At 50.8% G+C, this 16,938-nt stretch overlaps 1 protein-coding gene across 10 annotated transcripts in view; it reads left to right on the top strand.

Moving 5' to 3' along the window:
* The window catches only part of BCL2L1 (BCL2 like 1), a 61,535-nt gene extending 46,567 nt beyond the window's left edge, over positions 1–14,968 (top strand). For 9 of the 10 annotated variants that reach the window (XM_025398969.1, XM_025398968.1, XM_025398970.1 and 6 more), the window contains exon 3: positions 13,353–14,968. In XM_025398969.1, the coding sequence (XP_025254754.1) occupies positions 13,353–13,490 (138 nt within the window). In that variant the 3' untranslated portion in view covers positions 13,491–14,968. The remainder of the gene's footprint in view (positions 1–13,352) is intronic. The other variant, XM_025398974.1, reaches the window with a different exon arrangement.
* Positions 14,969–16,938: the final 1,970 nt, after the last annotated feature.

The raw sequence follows: 16,938 nt of genomic DNA on the forward strand, positions 1-16,938 counted from the left end.
CCTCTGGGTGCCCCCTCCCTCGACATCAGGCAAAGTACCTTAGCCCTCTTCTCACCATCTCAGGCATCTTACTGTTCTGCACCTTAAAGGGGTAATGAACTGGGGCAGAAATGAATAGGGCAGAAAACTAGAAGGAACCCACTCCCTTGTCTGGTGCAGATCAATGCTGGATGCTGTGGAGAAGAGTACGAGGCTGACAGTCAGTGGATGTGGGTTTTGTTTCCCAGTTCCATCACATCACAGAACAGAAGGAAATGTAACCCCGTGGGTGCCTTCAGCCCTGAGTGTTTGGTTACGTGGGGTGTGAGCATTCATCTGTACAGTGGGAATGTACAAGTAGTCCCAACTACTTGGGAGGCTGAGGCGGAAGGGAAGGGTGTTGCAGGGATTTGCTCCCTTCCCCAAATCCTCCAGAGCTGTTGCCTTCTGCTGTGGAATTCCAAACATTTCCGATCAGATAAAGGTGGCTGAAAATACTCGGGACTTGTCTGGACTAGTTGGAGGCGGTGCTGGGGTGAAGAGGTCGAGGCCACAGGAGCTAGAGCGTGGAAAGATCTAGCCTTGCCCAGGAGTCTGCCCTGGGTCATAGATGTGCCTATTGCTCTCTTCCCCTGGAATCCTGCAGGTTTCAGAGCAATGCCCAGCAGGCTTTGAGGTGGAGAAGAATCAGACTCCTTTGTGGCAACAAGTCCTCCTACTTCAGAATGTTGCTTCTCAATTTACACACTAATTACTGGATCTTTTGGATACCCCTCAGAGAGAGAACCCCGGTAGTCACTCATTTGTCTGCATGAGTTGCTTTCATTCTCCTTATGCTGCAGCCCTAGACGGAGCCCTTTGAGATGATTCCTACTTCATTTGACAGTTGGGGAAAGTCCCAGACTTTCCCAGAGTCTCAGACAGGGGAAAGGACTCACCTGCAAATCAGCGATGGACTTGGGAAACAAAACCCACATCCACTGACTGTCAGCCCAGTACTCTCTTCCCTGCAGCATCCAGCACTGATCTGCACCAGACGAGGTAGTCGCCATAGCTTTGGACGGAGAGGAGGAAGGAGAAGCGGCTTTGGACCATGGAGCACTTGGGGTCGAAGACCTCAGAAAGAAGTCCTAGTCTTTGGAGATTGCTACCCCATTCCTGCCCATTGCCTCAGCACAGTGCAGAAGATGCCTTTTCTAGAACTTTCCCATAAGCTTCCTGTCCCCCTTTCTTATCCTGAGAGAAAATGTCTGGAGAATACTGCACACCCTGCCTAATCACCTGCTATATTGGGGCCTCTTTCTAGTTTTACCAGGCAGTGAGGAAAGGAATGAAGAAAGTGGGAACTGGCCTTTCTTCTCTTCCCTCCTCTCTGTCCACCACTCAGCCATACTCTTCAGCACCTTCTCTGGACCCAGCACTGGGCAAGGCCTAGGGGACAGAGCCCATGGTCAGATGGGGGAGGAAGTGAGCAGCTAGGCTCCTTGAGAAAGTAACCTGTGGATTAAGACCTCAGAGATAAGTGGGACAGAGCTTGGCAGAAGCACTAGTGTGGGCAAAGGTCCTGAGTCTGAACAGAACATGGCATGTGAGGAATGAAGCAGCCTGGCCCTAGGTGAAGCTGAGAAAACCCTGCAGGCCCTTGTAGGCCATAGAGAAGGCTCTGAGACACAAGCTGAGCCATGGTCTACTAGTAAGAACAATAAATCAGACATTTACTCAAAGTTAACTATGTGCCACACACAGGTCTAAGACCTTTACATGTATTTATTTGAATCCTCGTGGTATTCTTTTGAAATAAGGTCATTGTGGGCAAGGCGCAGTGGCTCATGCCTGTAATCTCAGCGCTTTGGGGGGCCGAGGTGGGTGGATCATTTGAGGTCAGGAGTTCGAGACCAGCCTGACCAACATGGTGAAACCCAGTCTCTACTAAAAATACAAAAAAATTAGCCAGGCGTGGTGGCGCATGCCTGTAGTCCCAACTACTTGGGAGGCTGAGGTGGGAGAATCACTTGAACATGGGAGGCAGAAGTTGCAGTGAGCCAAGATTGTGCCACTGTACTCCAGCCTGGGCGACAGAGTAAGACTCTGTCTCAAAAAAAAAAAAAAAAGGAAGAAATAAGGACATTTTTAATCCCCATTTTACAGATGAGGTCAAAAGCAAAATATCTTAATCTAGTTTGCAAATTTTATTGGTTCTCTGGCTGCTCTGTGCTCCGGCAGCCCAACTTGATAGAGAAGTCGAAATTAATTGCCTTCATCCAGATAGCACCTCCGTTTCACAAATGAGGAAACTGATACTTGGAGGAGAGCAGCAGAGGAGAGAGAGCAGAATTAAGACCAGCCAGTCAAGGGAGATAGAGGGAGATGAGCATCAGCTCCCTAACAGGGAGGAGTTTTCCAATGGGGCTGTCCGAAGATGAAATGCCCCACCCAGGAAGGAGGGAGCTCTCCATAAGTGCATAAGGAGAGAATGCCCTAGAGATGACTACCAAATCCCATGCGTGTGGACCATCAGGATGAAACAGACCCACTGTGGGACTTCAGCACTCCACCCTTCTGAACCCCGTCTTTGAAATGGGGGTGTTCATGGTGAGCTTGAGTATTACATGGAATGTTGGATGGGCATGCTGTAAGGTCACTGGAGTCTCCGACTCTGTTCCAAGGATGAGTATTGGTCTTTCTCACCCTGGACATTGGGAGAAGAATGGAGGGCTGTGGCCATCTACTTACAAAAGAACAGGCAGTCACCAGGGTTGAAATGAAAGGGTTGAGATGAGGGGAGGCATCAGAATCCCAGGGGATGAACCCATATGAGCACATAGCAGCCACCCAGGAACGGATAAATGATTGGACTCTGGAGACAGACTACCTGTATTCAAATCCCAACTCTACCACTTGTGGCCTCTATGACCTTGGGAGGGTGACTTGTCCTCTCTGCCTCTGTTTCCTCATCTGTAAGCTGGAGAGTAATAACAGCATGTACTCACTGGGATTATTGTGAGGATTAAGCAAATTCTTACAGACGAAGCACTTAGCACCATGCCTGGTACTTAGTAAACATCAGCTGTTTTATCACCGTCACTTCAAGGGAAGGAGGTTGTGAGCCCCCAAAGAGCATCTCTGCCCCCAGTAAATGCTTTTCTGAATTCTCTCTCTTTGCCCCCAGGCCCATCACCCTGATTCTGAGCTAGAGAGATGGAGAGCCCACACTCGCACTGCTGGGCCTGATAGCTTTCTTGATTCCCCAGCAGAGGTGTTATCTCCTCCCGGCACAGCCGCTTCCTTTTCTGAGAAATGCAAGTGCATCAGTCAGGCACAGCTTCTTAGAACTAGTGGTGGGGGAGGAGGTGGAGGAGGAGAGGCTGGCAGCTGAACTGAACGGGTCAGAGTTGGAGGAAGAGAAACATGAAGTTTGTTGTGAGGAAAGCACCAAATATTCCCTATAGCCCAGATGGCTTGAGCCCTCTATGACACCCCCTGATCTCACCACTACTGCTAGGGAGGTCAAGGCAGGAGAAACTGAGGCTCAGATGCCAAAGGCTTGCTGTGACACCCATAGCTGGGCCGGCTGGACTGAGGTGTTGACTCCAACACAGTCTCGCCACCCCTCTCTTTGCCACTGCCTCCACTGAGCTGCTTCTCCAAGTTGCCTACCTCCAGACCTATGTTTCCGTGGGGGAGAGGAGAAAGGCCATGTTCTTCTCACATCTCGGGAGCCAACAGCTCCCCTAGGAAAACCAGAGGAAGTGGATTCCAACCACAAACCTCACTTCTTTCGAGTCTCCGCCTGCAACTCCCTGCCACGAGAGTGATAAGGCCTCTCCGTTTGCCCTACCCCCTTCCTACCATCTCCCAGCGATCTAGCAAGGCCATGTTTGTCTATTCAGTATGCATTTATCAGCCTCTCCCTCAGGGAAACTGAGGCCAGTGCAGAAGGTGACTCTGCAGGTGACCCACAGCCTGCCAATGCAAGGATGTGAGGAGGACAGGACAAGGTACAGTCCTGGTGTCTCTGGCACTTTCCCTGGCTGCTAGTAGAGTAGCCCCTTCCTCTTCTCCACCTACCTCTTTCCTGAAATAACCAAGCAGGAAGGAAGCAGTGGGCCTGGGCCCTCCAGAGTCACCCAAGAGGAAGGAAGGGTTCGTCTGGCACAGGCATGCTTGTTCCTCACTGAAGCCAGGACGGAAGGGTTTCACTTTCCCTCCTGGTCTTCGTCACATCCTTTTCCTGTGGCACCAGTTCCCCTCAGCTGGCGGGAGCCAGTGCTTATTCATTCAGCTGATGGCCTTGGGCTACTTTACCCTCCTTGACAGACCCAGGGCCATGGCGCTGGCCCAGAATATGGGGTTTGCTGCCAAACCTACTGGGGCTTAAAAATGGCTTCCCCCGTTTTGTTTTTTTTTTGAGACGGGGTCTCATTCTGTCACCCTGGCTGGAGTGCAGTGGTGCGATCACAGCTTACTGCAGTTTCAACCTCCCAGCCTCAATTCTCCCACTTCAGTCCCCTGAGTAGCTGGGGCTATAGGTGCATGCCAACGCACTCAGCTAAATTTCTAAGATTTTTCTTATGAGATGGAGTCTCACCATGTTGCCCAGGCTGGTCTCGAACTCCTGAGCTCAAGCAGTCTGCCCACCTTGACCCCTCAAAGATGCTGGGATTATAGGTGTGAGCCACCACACCTGGCTGCCACTTACCTACTTTAGCTAGGTCTCAGTATCTCTGAGCCTCGGGTTACCTGGACTTAGAATGAAGGCCTTATTCAGCCACAGAAGTACATGGACCTGGCCATGATCGTCCTTTAGAAACTGAGCAGAGTGCTGCATCAATGTTAGGAGTAAAGGCACTGGAACCAGATCGCTGGTGTAGATATCCCAGTTAGGTCATCAGCTCACTACATGGCCTTGAGCAATTCACAAATCATCTGGGCCGCATGTCCATCAGCTATATGGGTTAATGGTAGTACCCACTGACAGAGTGTAGAGACAACTAATGAACTAGTCTACAAAAAAACCAAGAAGAGTACCTTACAGGGTATGTGCCAGGAAGTGTGCGCTGCTGCTGCAGTCACTAAGGAAGTCAGGTTTTCTGTGGGTAGAGATAGCAGGGTCTAAGATGGCAAGATTGGACGTCGGAATGAGTGTGAATGAAGTACTATCTTGGGTAGATTAAAAGAAAAAAAAAAGGATGGTGTGAGGCCAGAACTCAAGACAGATCCCACTCTTGCCACTTCCTAGATAGGGATCTTGGGTAAACTCTGGAGCCTCCATTTTCACATCTGTAAAATGGGGCTATTGATAAGTGTTATGAGGATCAAATGAAAGCATTCATTTGTTCTTCTAAAATAGTTTCACTTAAAATGGCATCTGCTGTGTTCCAAGTATAGCACCAGGTTGTAGAGATACAGGTGACAAAGCCACACACAGTGAAGTGGGGGAGACAGAACAAAAAATAATCTCTCAAGTGAATATGATGATTATACATGTAATTGGGAAATATGGCCTAGTGTGCATAGAGTGCTTCAGCTCAGTGCCCAGCACAGGTAGAACACTGAAATGTTTGGTAATGGTCAGCTGTCATAATAATAGTTTTTTGTTTGTTTATCTTTTGTTTTTTTGAAACAGAGTCTCACTCTGTTGCCCAGGCTAGAGTGCAGTGGCCCAAACACGATTCTCTGCAGCCCTGACCTCCCAGGCTCAAGAGATCCTCCTCAGCCTCCCCAGTAGCTGGGACCATAGATGCATACCACCACACCCAGCTAAATTTTTTTTCTTTTTTTTAATTTTTTTGTAGAGACAGGGTTCTCCTATGTTGCCCAGGCTGGTCTCAGACTCCTGGACTCAAGCAATCCTCCTGCCTCAGCTCCTAAAGTATTTTATTACTGTTAACAAGTAAGGGCTGGGTGCGGTGGCTCATGCCTTTAATCCTAGCACTTTGGGAGGCCAAGGCAGGTGGATCACCGGAGGTCAGGAGTTCCAGACCAGCCTGGCCAACATGGTGGAACCCCACATCTACTAAAAATACAAAAAATTAGCTAGGTGTGGTGGCGGGCACCTGTAATCCCAGGTTACTTGGGAGACTAAGGCAGAAGAATTGCTTGAACCTGGGAGGCAGAGGTTTCAGTAAGCCGAGATCATGCCACTGCACTCCAGCCTGGGCAACAGAACGAGAGACTGTCTTAAAAAAAAAAAAAAAAAACAGACACCATGGGCCAGAGAGGTGAAGTAACCTGCTCAAAGTTACACTACTTGGAAGAAGTGGGAAGGGCAGGCACAGTTGCTCATGCCTATAATCCCAGTACTTTGGAAGACCAAGGTAGGAGGATTAGGCCAGGAGTTTGAAACCACCCTGAGCAATGTAGTGAGACTCCATCTCTCCAAAAATTTACAAGAGAAAAAAGAAAAGAAGGAAATGTGGGCAGTGAAACCAGGATGGGAACTGAAAGATCAGATTCAAGTAGAGACTATACTTCAGCCTCTGGCTGGTCCCCTGGCACTTGGGCCCCTTTCCTCAGGGCATCATGCCAACCTTTTCACCTGACTTCTGCAGGGTCACAGGCACCTACAAGGTGACCTGCATCATTCAGTTGGCTGACTCTGGGCAGAGATCTAGCTGAAGTCAGTCTGTGCCTGTCTGAGTAGGTCCTGGGCCAGACTTGGTCCCTATCTGCACTGAGCCCCCAGGCTGTTGGGGGAAACCAGGCACACAGAGGCCATCAACCCAGGAACATCCCTCCCCTCCCTCCCACCTCAGGGCCTTTGCACTTACTACCTCTGCTAAAACATGCTTTTTTTTTTTTTTTTTTTTTTTTTTTTTTTTTTTTTTTTTTTTTTTTGAGACGGAGTTTTGCTCTTGTTGCCCAGGCTGGAGTACAACAGTATGATCTCGACTCACTGCAACCTCCATCTCCTAGGTTCAAGCAATCCTCCTGACTCAGCCTCCCAAGTAGCTGGGATTACAGGTACCCGCCACCATACCCAGCTAATTTTGTATTTTTAGTAGAGACAGGGTTTCGCCATGTTGGTCAGGCTGGTCTTGAACTCCTGACCTCAGGTGATAATGCCCGCCTCGGCCTCCCAAAGTGCTGGGATTACAGGTGTGAGCCACTGTGCCCAGCTCCCCCGGATATTCTCTATCACCTCCCCAGGACTTAAGACCCTATCATCTCGAAAATTATCTTTTTTTTTCTTGTTATCCTCTCTGCTTCCCAGTAAGACAAGGTTTCTCAACTTTTTTTTTTTTAATCACCCACCCCTGCAAGGAGTCTTTTTCAGACTTTTTTGTCCTAATTGCTCTCCCATGAAATTTGAATACTATACTATATATACTATATATCTCTTTATGTGCTGTGGCCCTGTGGAGAGCCACAAATCACTGTAATGTCTAAGAATGCTTCACTTCATGCCATTGGAGGTGATCTTACTACCATTGAGAATGGACTAGAAAATAAGTTCCATGGAAGCCTTGCTCACAGCTGAGTCTCCAGTGCCAGCCTCAGTGCATACCCCTGGTATAAACAGAAGTCCAGGGACCCTAGGAGCGGAAAGGAGACATTCATCCCAGAGGTTAGGGAGGGATGAGCAAGGAAGAGGGGACTCCAAAATGGAGTCCTATAGGCCTAGTAGGAGTTGGTTAACTGAGGAAGATATGGAATGACCAGTTAAAGGACAGTGTTGGCAAAGGCACCAGGGCCTGAAGCACTTAGGAGTATGTAGTGTGGGGCCACTCCAAGTGGGTGGCCAGGACTGTTGAAGCCTCTGAAGTATTGGAAGAAGGACCTTGAAAGTGGTACTAGCCTGGGCATCTCCTAGGGGCCAAGTCAGGAGACCCAATTTTCTAGTGTATGCTCTACTACAAACCAGCAGTGGAAACGTAGAATGGGCAGGTGGGTTGCTCTTGCTGACTTCGTGGGTCTACCTGGCTAGGAATCCATGACTCTCCTGTGGAGGTCATTTGCCATTGTCTGTCCCCAGTGGCCCTACAAACCCCCATAGGGAAGTCAGCTACAAAGAGAAACTTTCCCCACTTTCCTCTAACTCAAGCAGAGGATGCAGACAGGCCCTTGGGCCTGGGTCTCCTAGAAACCTTTGTGACATTAGAAACCTCCCTGCAACCCACTCTTAAACATCATCCCCTGCCTACCATGCCAGCCTGGCTAAAACCAGTGGGAGCCACCCAAGGAGTAGTCGGGGCTTATCTCTGCTTTTCCAGACCAGGGCTGCTCTGCAATCCTGTTTATTTATCCAGAGCAGCCGCCCGCTGAGAAAATGGCTCTGTTTATTTCCAAGTGTGTCGTGTGAACCATGGGCTAAATATACCCACGCCACCGCCTCTCCAGCACCCGCCCTGGAACAGCACGCCCCATTTTGCTCGTGCTCTCTCTGCAAAAGCAATCCTTAGAATCCACACCCCTTGGAAATCCTACTCCCTTTCCCCAGGAAAAGAAACTGAAGTGGAGATGAAGGTTGTCATGACCAGGAACACATGAGTGGAAGCTGGGGCAGGTGAAATGAGAATGTTTGTGTGGCACTGAAATGAGAATGTTCCCTCCACCCAGGAATGACTGTTCCTGGACAGTGAATGCTTTGTGTGCTTGTGGGGACAGCGCCTGTTTACTCCAACCCAGCCCCAGAGCTGAAAATTTCCTGTGGCTGCCAGCCCTCTACTTCAGGAAAGTTCCCATCAAGGGAGCCAGGCCTCTCCCATTTTGGCTGCAACGCCAGTGTCCCTGGTTTCTTGAGAGACATTTGGCCTTTTGGGATAACCAGGGCCTTCTCCCATGCTCTTCATAGTCTGGAACTCTCCCTCATCACAGATAATCCTGTTTTGACTCCACCTGGGCATACGTGGGAGCAACAAAATCAAACCACCTATAAGAATATTTTTCTCAGCCGGGCGCGGTGGCTTAAGCCTGTAATCCCAGCACTTTGGGAGGCTGAGACGGGCGGATCACGAGGTCAGGAGATCGAGACCATCCTGGCTAACACGGTGAAACCCCGTCTCTACTTAAAATACAAAAAAATTGGCCGGGCGAGGTGACGGCGCCTGTAGTCCCAGCTACTCGGGAGGCTGAGGCAGGAGAATGGCGTGAACCCGGGAGGCGGAGCTTGCAGTGAGCGGAGATCGCGCCACTGTACTCCAGCCTGGGTGACAGAGTGAGACTCCATCTCAAAAAAAAAAAAAAAAAAAAAAAGAATATTTTTCTCTGCCAAGACCCACAGAGACTGGCTAGGATGGAGTGGGAGACAGGGAAGCATAGCCACGGCCCTACTGCCCTCCTCTCCCCAGATCCTCCACCTCAACCCTGCTCCCACATTCCTTCTCCTGGAAATCCTTTCAGCACTACTGACAGGACACGTCCCTCCAGCCTCAGACTTCAGGGAAGTGTCCTGCCATAGCAGCACTCCCTTTGAAGCTAGTCTTGCAGTTCGATCCTGACTCTGCTGTCTGCTGAGTGTTCCGTGCTTTAAACCTCAGGCATCTTATTTGTGAAATGTGGCTCAAATCTACATCTCAGGATTCTGATGAAGGTGAAGTGAGATACCAATGCCTGACATGTAGTAGACGTGCAATACATTTGTTAACTCATGTATTTACTGAGCACCAGTTATGTGCAAGACACTGTTCTGAGCACTGGGTGTATAGGAACAAGACAGGACCTCTGCCCTTATCAAGATATATCTAGTATAGGCTGAGGGTAGTGGCTCACGCCTATAATCCCAGCAGTTTGGGGCTGAGGCGGGCAGATCACTTGAGGTCAGGAGTTTGAGACCAGCCTGGTTAACATGGTAAAACCCCGTCTCTACTAAAAATACAAAAATTAGCTAGGCGTGGTGGTGGGCGCTACTCAGGAGGCTGAGGCAGGAGAATGGCTTCAACCCTGGAGGTCTAGGTTGTAGTGAGCCAAGATTGCACCACTGCACTCCATCCTGGGCGACAGAGCAAGCCTTTGTCTTAAAAAAAAAAAAAGACACATCTAGTATGGAAGACACATCACAACAAAAACAAAGTACAGAATCTAGTCACGAAAAGTGCCGGGAGTGGGTGCAGCTTAAGGGGGTAAAAAAGTGGTGAGGTGGTGAGGCCAGGCATGGTGGCTCACACCTGTAATCCCAGCACTTGGGAGGCTGAGGCAGAAGGATCCCTTGAGCCCAGGAGTTTGAGACCAGCCTAGGCAACAAAGTGAGACCCTGTCTCTACAAAAAATTTAGAAATTTAGCCAGGCATGGTGGTGTGTGCCTATAGTGGCAGCTATTCAGGAGGCTGAGGCAGGAGGATCGCTTGAGCCCAGGAGGTCAAGACTGCAGTGAGCCATGATTGCGCCGCTGTAGTCTAGGTAACAAAGCGAGACCGTGTCACAAAAATTTAAAAATAAGAAAATGAAGCGCCGAGAAGAAAAGCTGGCACGGTGGTCATTCTGTGTAGTGTAGTTCCTGTAATCAGGAGGCTGAGGCAGGAAGATTGCTTGAGTCCAGGAGTTCAAAGTCAATCTGGATACATCTTTTAAAAACAAGAAAAAAAAATGGTAGCCATGCGTGGTGGCTTATGCCTGTAATCCCAGCACTTTGGGAGGCTGAGGCAAGCGGATCACCTGAGGTTGGGAGTTTGAAACCAGCCTGACCAATGTGGAGAAACCCCGTCTCTACTAAAAATACAAAATCAGCCGGGCGTGGTGGCACGCGCCTGTAATCCCAGCTACTCTGGAAGCTGAGGCAGGAGAATTGCTTGAACCTGGGAGGCGGAGGTCGTGGTGAGCCGAGACTGCGCCATTGTACTCCAGCCTGGGCAACAAGAGCGAAACTCCGTCTCAAAAAAAAAAAAAAAAAAAAGGCCAGATATGTTTGGTGGCTCACGCCTGTAATCCCAGCACTTTGGGAGGCCGAGGCGGGCAGATCGCTTGAGGTCAGGAGTTCAAGACCAGCCTGGCCAATATGGCAAAACCCTGTCTCTACTAAAAATACAAAAATTAGCTGGGCATGGTGGCACATGCCTGTAATCCCAGCTACTCAGGAGAATCGCTTGTACCCGGGAAGCGGAGGTTGCTATGAGCCCAGATTGTGCCATTGCACTCCAACCTGGGGGACAGAGAAAAACTGTGTCTAAAAAAAAAAAAGAAACAACTAAGAAGAAAAATCAAGGAAGGTAAGGGGAGGACAGGCAGAGAGAGATGGGGGTGGTATACTGTTTTAGACAAGGCAGTCAGGGAAGGCCTCACCTAGGAGGTGACATTTGAGGGGAGTCATGGTTGTGAAATGATGGGAGTGAGGCAGGCGCTGACCTGGGGTCAGGTGCTCCAGGCAAGTGGGAACAGCAGACTCCTGTGGCAGGAGACACTGGAGGAACAGCAAGGAGGCCAGTGAGACTGGAGTGAAGTGTGCAGGGGACAGGGGTGGGGAGGAGGCCAGAAAGTGTTAGAGCCAGATCCCACTAGACCTTGCTGACCAGGGTAAGGAGTGGGGACTTTGTTTCAGGTGTGATGGAAGCCCTGGGAAGGTTGAGAACTTGGAGTGACTGAATGGAATGTGCTTGTGCAAGGGCTGAGATTCATGGGTCACTGCTCTCTACTGGCTTAATGTTGAGGATTCCTTCAGTCAAGTTAGCACCTCAGTGCACATGGCATTTTGCTAGGTACCAGGTATACAAAAATAATGATGCTGGCCTTCTAAGTGCAGGAGAAAGCTGCTGGAGGGCTTCAAGCATAGGTGTGCTATGATCTGACCTGTGTTTTTAGAAATCTCTGTGTGGAGCATAGACTGAGGGGGTTGTCAAGACTGGAAGTGGGCCCAGGCAGGGGTCACAAGTGAGCAAATTGGTAGGTGAGACCTGAGGCCAACTGGAGATGGCATGCCCTGACGGAGCAGCCACTCGCCCGTTTGGGACCGGTTGGAAATGTAGGCCCAGTGTGGCAGAGGTCTTGGTAGAGAGGCAAGAATCAGCCAGTAACTCATTCATTTTACACACACACACACACACACACACGGAACTTACTTTTTTGTTGTTGTTGTTATTGTTGAGACGGAGTCTCTGTCACCCAGGCTGGAGTGCAGTGGTATGATTTCTGCTCACTGCAACCTCCACCTCCCAGGTTCAAACAATTCTCCTGCCTCAGCCTCCTGAGTAACTGGGATTACAGGTGCGTGCCACCACACCTGGCTAATTTTTGTATTTTTAGTAGAGACGGGGTTTCACCATGTTGGCCAGACTGGTCTTAACTCCTGACCTCAGGCGATCCACCCGCCTCAGCCTCCCAAAGTGCTGGGATTATAGGCATGAGCAACCACACCCAGCCTGGAACTTCTTTCTTACGTATTTCTAGGTGCCAGACACCAGTTTTGGATTCTGGCTCCACCACTGACACAGATGGGTGACCTTGATCTAGTCCTTGGGTCCTTGGCCCTTGGGCACAGCTTCTTGACCTGTAAATGGGGAGAGACAGCCTGCATTGCAGAATTGTTGGGAGGATTAAAGGACAAATTGGGTACAGCGCTTACTCATAAAAAAGTATGTTCTAAGTGTCCCTCTCCCTGCCCCACAGGCTGCTGCACCCTGGGCTGGGTAGTTTAGCCCACAGCTCCTCCTTCCCCCTATCATGTGCTTCCCTTCTGACTTAGATTCGGGGCAGAGGGCTGTTGATCACAACCTCCTGGGCGCAGAGTCACACCCCCTGCAGTGGAGGACAGGGACAAGGCCTCACAGACCCCATCATGGAGGCCTCTCAGTCCTGCGTCATTGTTACCCTCTCTTCTCTGCCGTGCTCTTCTCATCACCAACCTGCCCACCAGAGACTCCCTCCAGAGGGAGGAGCCTCTGGCTGAAGTCCCAGGACCCAGTCTACCCCTGAATTGGCCCCAAATCACCCTGGGGATTTAGCCCTGGGCTTCCTTGTGCCTCCCTCTGGTGCAGCAGTAGAAAGTCTGAGGCCTGGTGTCTCCACACTCCACACTACCCTCAGACTCAACTCCAGGCTCCTCGCGGCTTCCAGGCCACACATGGTCTGGCTTCTGCTCACCCCTGCACCATCATCTCCCCCATGCCCTCTTGTCCTGCACTCTGCTCCAGTCACCTGGCTTCCATCAGTTCCCTGACCCTGCCCATCTCGTTCCCACCTTGGATTCTGGAGAAAGTGCTACTTACTGACCTCAGGGCACTTTCCTCCTCTCTACCTGTTTTCTGAGCAGTAACATGGTTTGGTTATCACCAACTGAGGGTCAAGAAAGAGGACCACCCTTAGCCCTTTACCTGGCCCAGAGTGGGCACGGATGGCTACAGTTTTTCATGTCACCAAGGCCATAGCATGCACATGGCCCCTTTCCCCACCCACCTACATTACTCTGAGAATTCAAACTGCGCCTTCCTTCTCTCTCCCCGCAGGACACTTTTGTGGAACTCTATGGGAACAATGCAGCAGCCGAGAGCCGAAAGGGCCAGGAGCGCTTCAACCGCTGGTTCCTGACGGGCATGACTGTGGCCGGCGTGGTTCTGCTAGGCTCACTCTTCAGTCGGAAATGACCAGACACTGACTATCCACTCTACCCTCCCACCCTCTGCCCCACCACATCCTCCGTCCAGCCGCCATTGCCACCAGGAGAACCACTATATGCAGGCCATGCCCACCTACCCACCACAGGGTTGGGCCCAGATCTGGTCCCCTGCAGTTAGTTTTCTAGAATTTATCACACTTCTGTGAGACCCCCACACCTCAGTTCCCTTGGCCTCAGAATTCATAAAATTTCCACAAAATCTATCCCAGGGAGGCTGGCAGGTATGGAAGGGTTTGAGGCTGGGGGCAGGAGGGCCCTACCTGATTGGTGCAACCCTTACCCTTTAGCCTCCCTGAAAATGTTTTTCTGCCAGGGAGCTTGAAAGTTTTCAGAACCTCTTCCCCAGAAAGGAGACTAGATTGCCTTTGTTTTGATGTTTGTGGCCTCAGAATTGATCATTCCCCCGCCCCCCCACACTAACCTGGGTTCCCTTTCCTTCCATCCCTACCCCCTAAGAGCCATTTAGGGGCCACTTTTGACTAGGGATTCAGGCTGCTTGGGATAAAGATGCAAGGACCAGGACTCCCTCCTCACCTCTGGACTGGCTAGAGTCCTCACTCCCAGTCCACATGTCCTCCAGAAGCCTCTGGCTAGAGGCCAGCCCCACCCAGGAGGGAGGGGGCTATAGCTGCAGGAAGCACCCCATGCCAATGCTAGGGTGGCCCTTGCAGTTCAGCACCACCCTAGTCCCTTCCCCTCCCTGGCTCCCATGACCATGACTGAGGGACCAACTGGGCCCAAGACAGGTGCCCCAGAGCTGTTTATGGCCTCAGCTGCCTCACTTCCTGCAAGAGCAGCCTGTGGCACCACAGGCTTGGGCTGCTCCTCATGGCGGGTTCAGGGGACTCAGTCCTGAGGTGAAAGGAAGCTATCAGGAACAGCTATGAGCCCCAGGCTCTTCCCTACCTCAGGCAGGAAGGGCAGGAAGGAGAGCCTGCTGCATGGGGTGGGGTAGGACTGACTAGAAGGGCCAGTCCTGCCTGGCCAGGCACATCTGTGCCCCACGCCTGTCCAGCCTGGGGAGCCAGGCTACCAAGGTCAGAGTGGCCTGGCCAGGAGCTCTTCAGGCCTCCCTCTCTCTTCTCCACCCTTGGCCTGTCTCATCCCCAGGGGTCCCAGCCACCCCGGGCGCTCTGCTGTACATATTCAAGACTAGTTTTTATTCCTTGTGAAGATGATATACTATTTTTGTTAAGCGTGTCTGTATTTATGTGTGAGGAGCTGCTGGCTTGCAGTGCGCGTGCACGTGGAGAGCTGGTGCCCGGAGATTGGACGGCCTGATGCTTCCTCCCCTGCCCTGGTCCAGGGAAGCTGGCCGAGGGTCCTGGCTCCTGAGGGGCACCTGCCCCTCCCCCAACCCCCACCCCACACTTGTTCCAGCTCTTTGAAATAGTCTGTGTGAAGGTGAAAGTGCAGTTCAGTAATAAACTGTGTTTACTCAGTGAACAAAGAGCCTGGGCTCTTGTGTGCTCTGGGATGGGGAAAGGAGGGGCCACTGGAGAGCTGGGTACTGGTCCTGGCTCTGCCACCGCAGGGGAGGGCCCTGGACAAGTCCTTCCTTCCTTCTGGGCCTGAATGTATCCACCTGTACCGGGACAGGGTTTTATTGAGCACATGCTGTGTGCTGGGCACTGGGGCTGCATGTGAATGGGACAGAGAGTCTCTGCCCTCAGGAGCTGACATTCTAGTGGGAGAGACAGCCACTTGGCAAGTGTTTACTGAGCTCTGCTCTACACAGACATAGTCCTGGGCACTGGGGACTTCTTCAAACAAAATCTTTGCCTTTACGTAGCATTCATTCTAGTGGAGGAGACAGACACAAGCACGGCTCTGGCTGCTGTAGGGTGTCGGGGAAAGGTGTGATGCCTTTCCTCACCCAGCAGAAGATTCTATGACTGACATTCCTATAACAAAAGAAAAACAAAGTGGCAGTTCACACCCTGTAATCTCAATACTTTGCAGGTGGAGGATGGGTTGCTTAAGGTCAGGAGTTCAAGATCAGCCTGGGCAACAAAGTGAGACCCTGTCTCTACAAAAAAAATTTTAAATTAGCCAACCCAGCAAGGCCAGTCCAGATTCTTCTTGGCCTCTGTGTAGCATTCCTTCCTCCCCGGTACAGGAGACAAGACATAGGTCAGAGTATTTATTTATTTATTTATTTTATTTTTTTTTTTTTTGAGACTGAGTCTGGCTCTGTCGCCCAGGCTGGAGTGCGGTGGCTGGATCTCAGCTCACTGCAAGCTCCGCCTCCCGGGTTCACGCCATTCTCCTGCCTCAGCCTCCCGAGTAGCTGGGACCACAGGCGCCCGCCACTTCGCCCGGCTAGTTTTTTGTATTTTTTAGTAGAGACGGGGTTTCACTGTGTTAGCCAGGATGGTCTCGATCTCCTGACCTCGTGATCCGCCCGTCTCGGCCTCCCAAAGTGCTGGGATTACAGGCTTGAGCCACCGCGCCCGGCCAGTATTTATTTTTTAAGAGGGTCTCATCCTGTCACCCAGGCTGGAATGCAGTGGTGTGATAGATCACTGCAGCTTCAAATTCTGGGCTCAAGCGATCCTCCTGCCTCAGTCTCCTGAGCAGCTGAAATTACATGTGGGTGCCACCAAGCCTGGCTAATGTTCAAATTTTTTTGTTGTTGAGATGGGGATCTTGTTATGTTGCCCAAGCTGGTCTCAAACACCTGGCCTCCAGTGATCCCCACGCCCAGCCAATAATTTGTGGCCAGCTTATACATAGTAGAGCAGAGGAAGGTTACAGTAGTATTTCTGTGTTTTGTGAGTTGCTTTGGGGAGAGGAGTTCTAGTTTCTATAACCCACCTTGGGGAAGAGGAATGAATGCTAGTTTCTGTTACTTGCTTCAGGGGAGAAAGAGAAATGGGAGACAGCAAACCAGGAGAAGAGAGATCTTGTTTCTGAGGCCTTCCAGCCTCCTTTAGTTCAAAGTATTCAGCATGCCAAAGTGCCATACTTGGGGGTATTGTTTTCTAAGCCCCAATAAGGGCAAAGGAGGAAAAGCAACAACCATGAGGAAGCCGTTTGGTCTTCTACTAAGACATGAAGGACTTAGTAGGGAAGGAGGTAAGAAGGGATCAGACTTGAGATTTTTAAGGTAGATCCCACAGGATTTCAGGTGGAGTAGAGAGAGCTTCAGAGAGACTCAAGGATGACAGTATTTTAGAATAGCGGTGCCATTATAGATACAAAAATGAAGTGCACGTCTGAAGCCAGTGCAACCCTAGAGACTCATAGTAAGTTTGATCTGAGCTTGTCTGGGAGTCAGGAGTCAGGGAGGGTTCCCTGGAGGAAGTAACATAAGAGCCAGGGCCTGAAGAGTGCATCACGGTTAACTTACAATTAAGTGGTGAGGCAGGAGAGTGGGCCCAGGGAAGAAGCAGTAAATGCACCAGATGAGCAGG

This window comes from Theropithecus gelada, chromosome 10, assembly GCF_003255815.1.
Source record: "Theropithecus gelada isolate Dixy chromosome 10, Tgel_1.0, whole genome shotgun sequence".
Taxonomy (NCBI): Eukaryota; Metazoa; Chordata; class Mammalia; order Primates; family Cercopithecidae; genus Theropithecus; species Theropithecus gelada.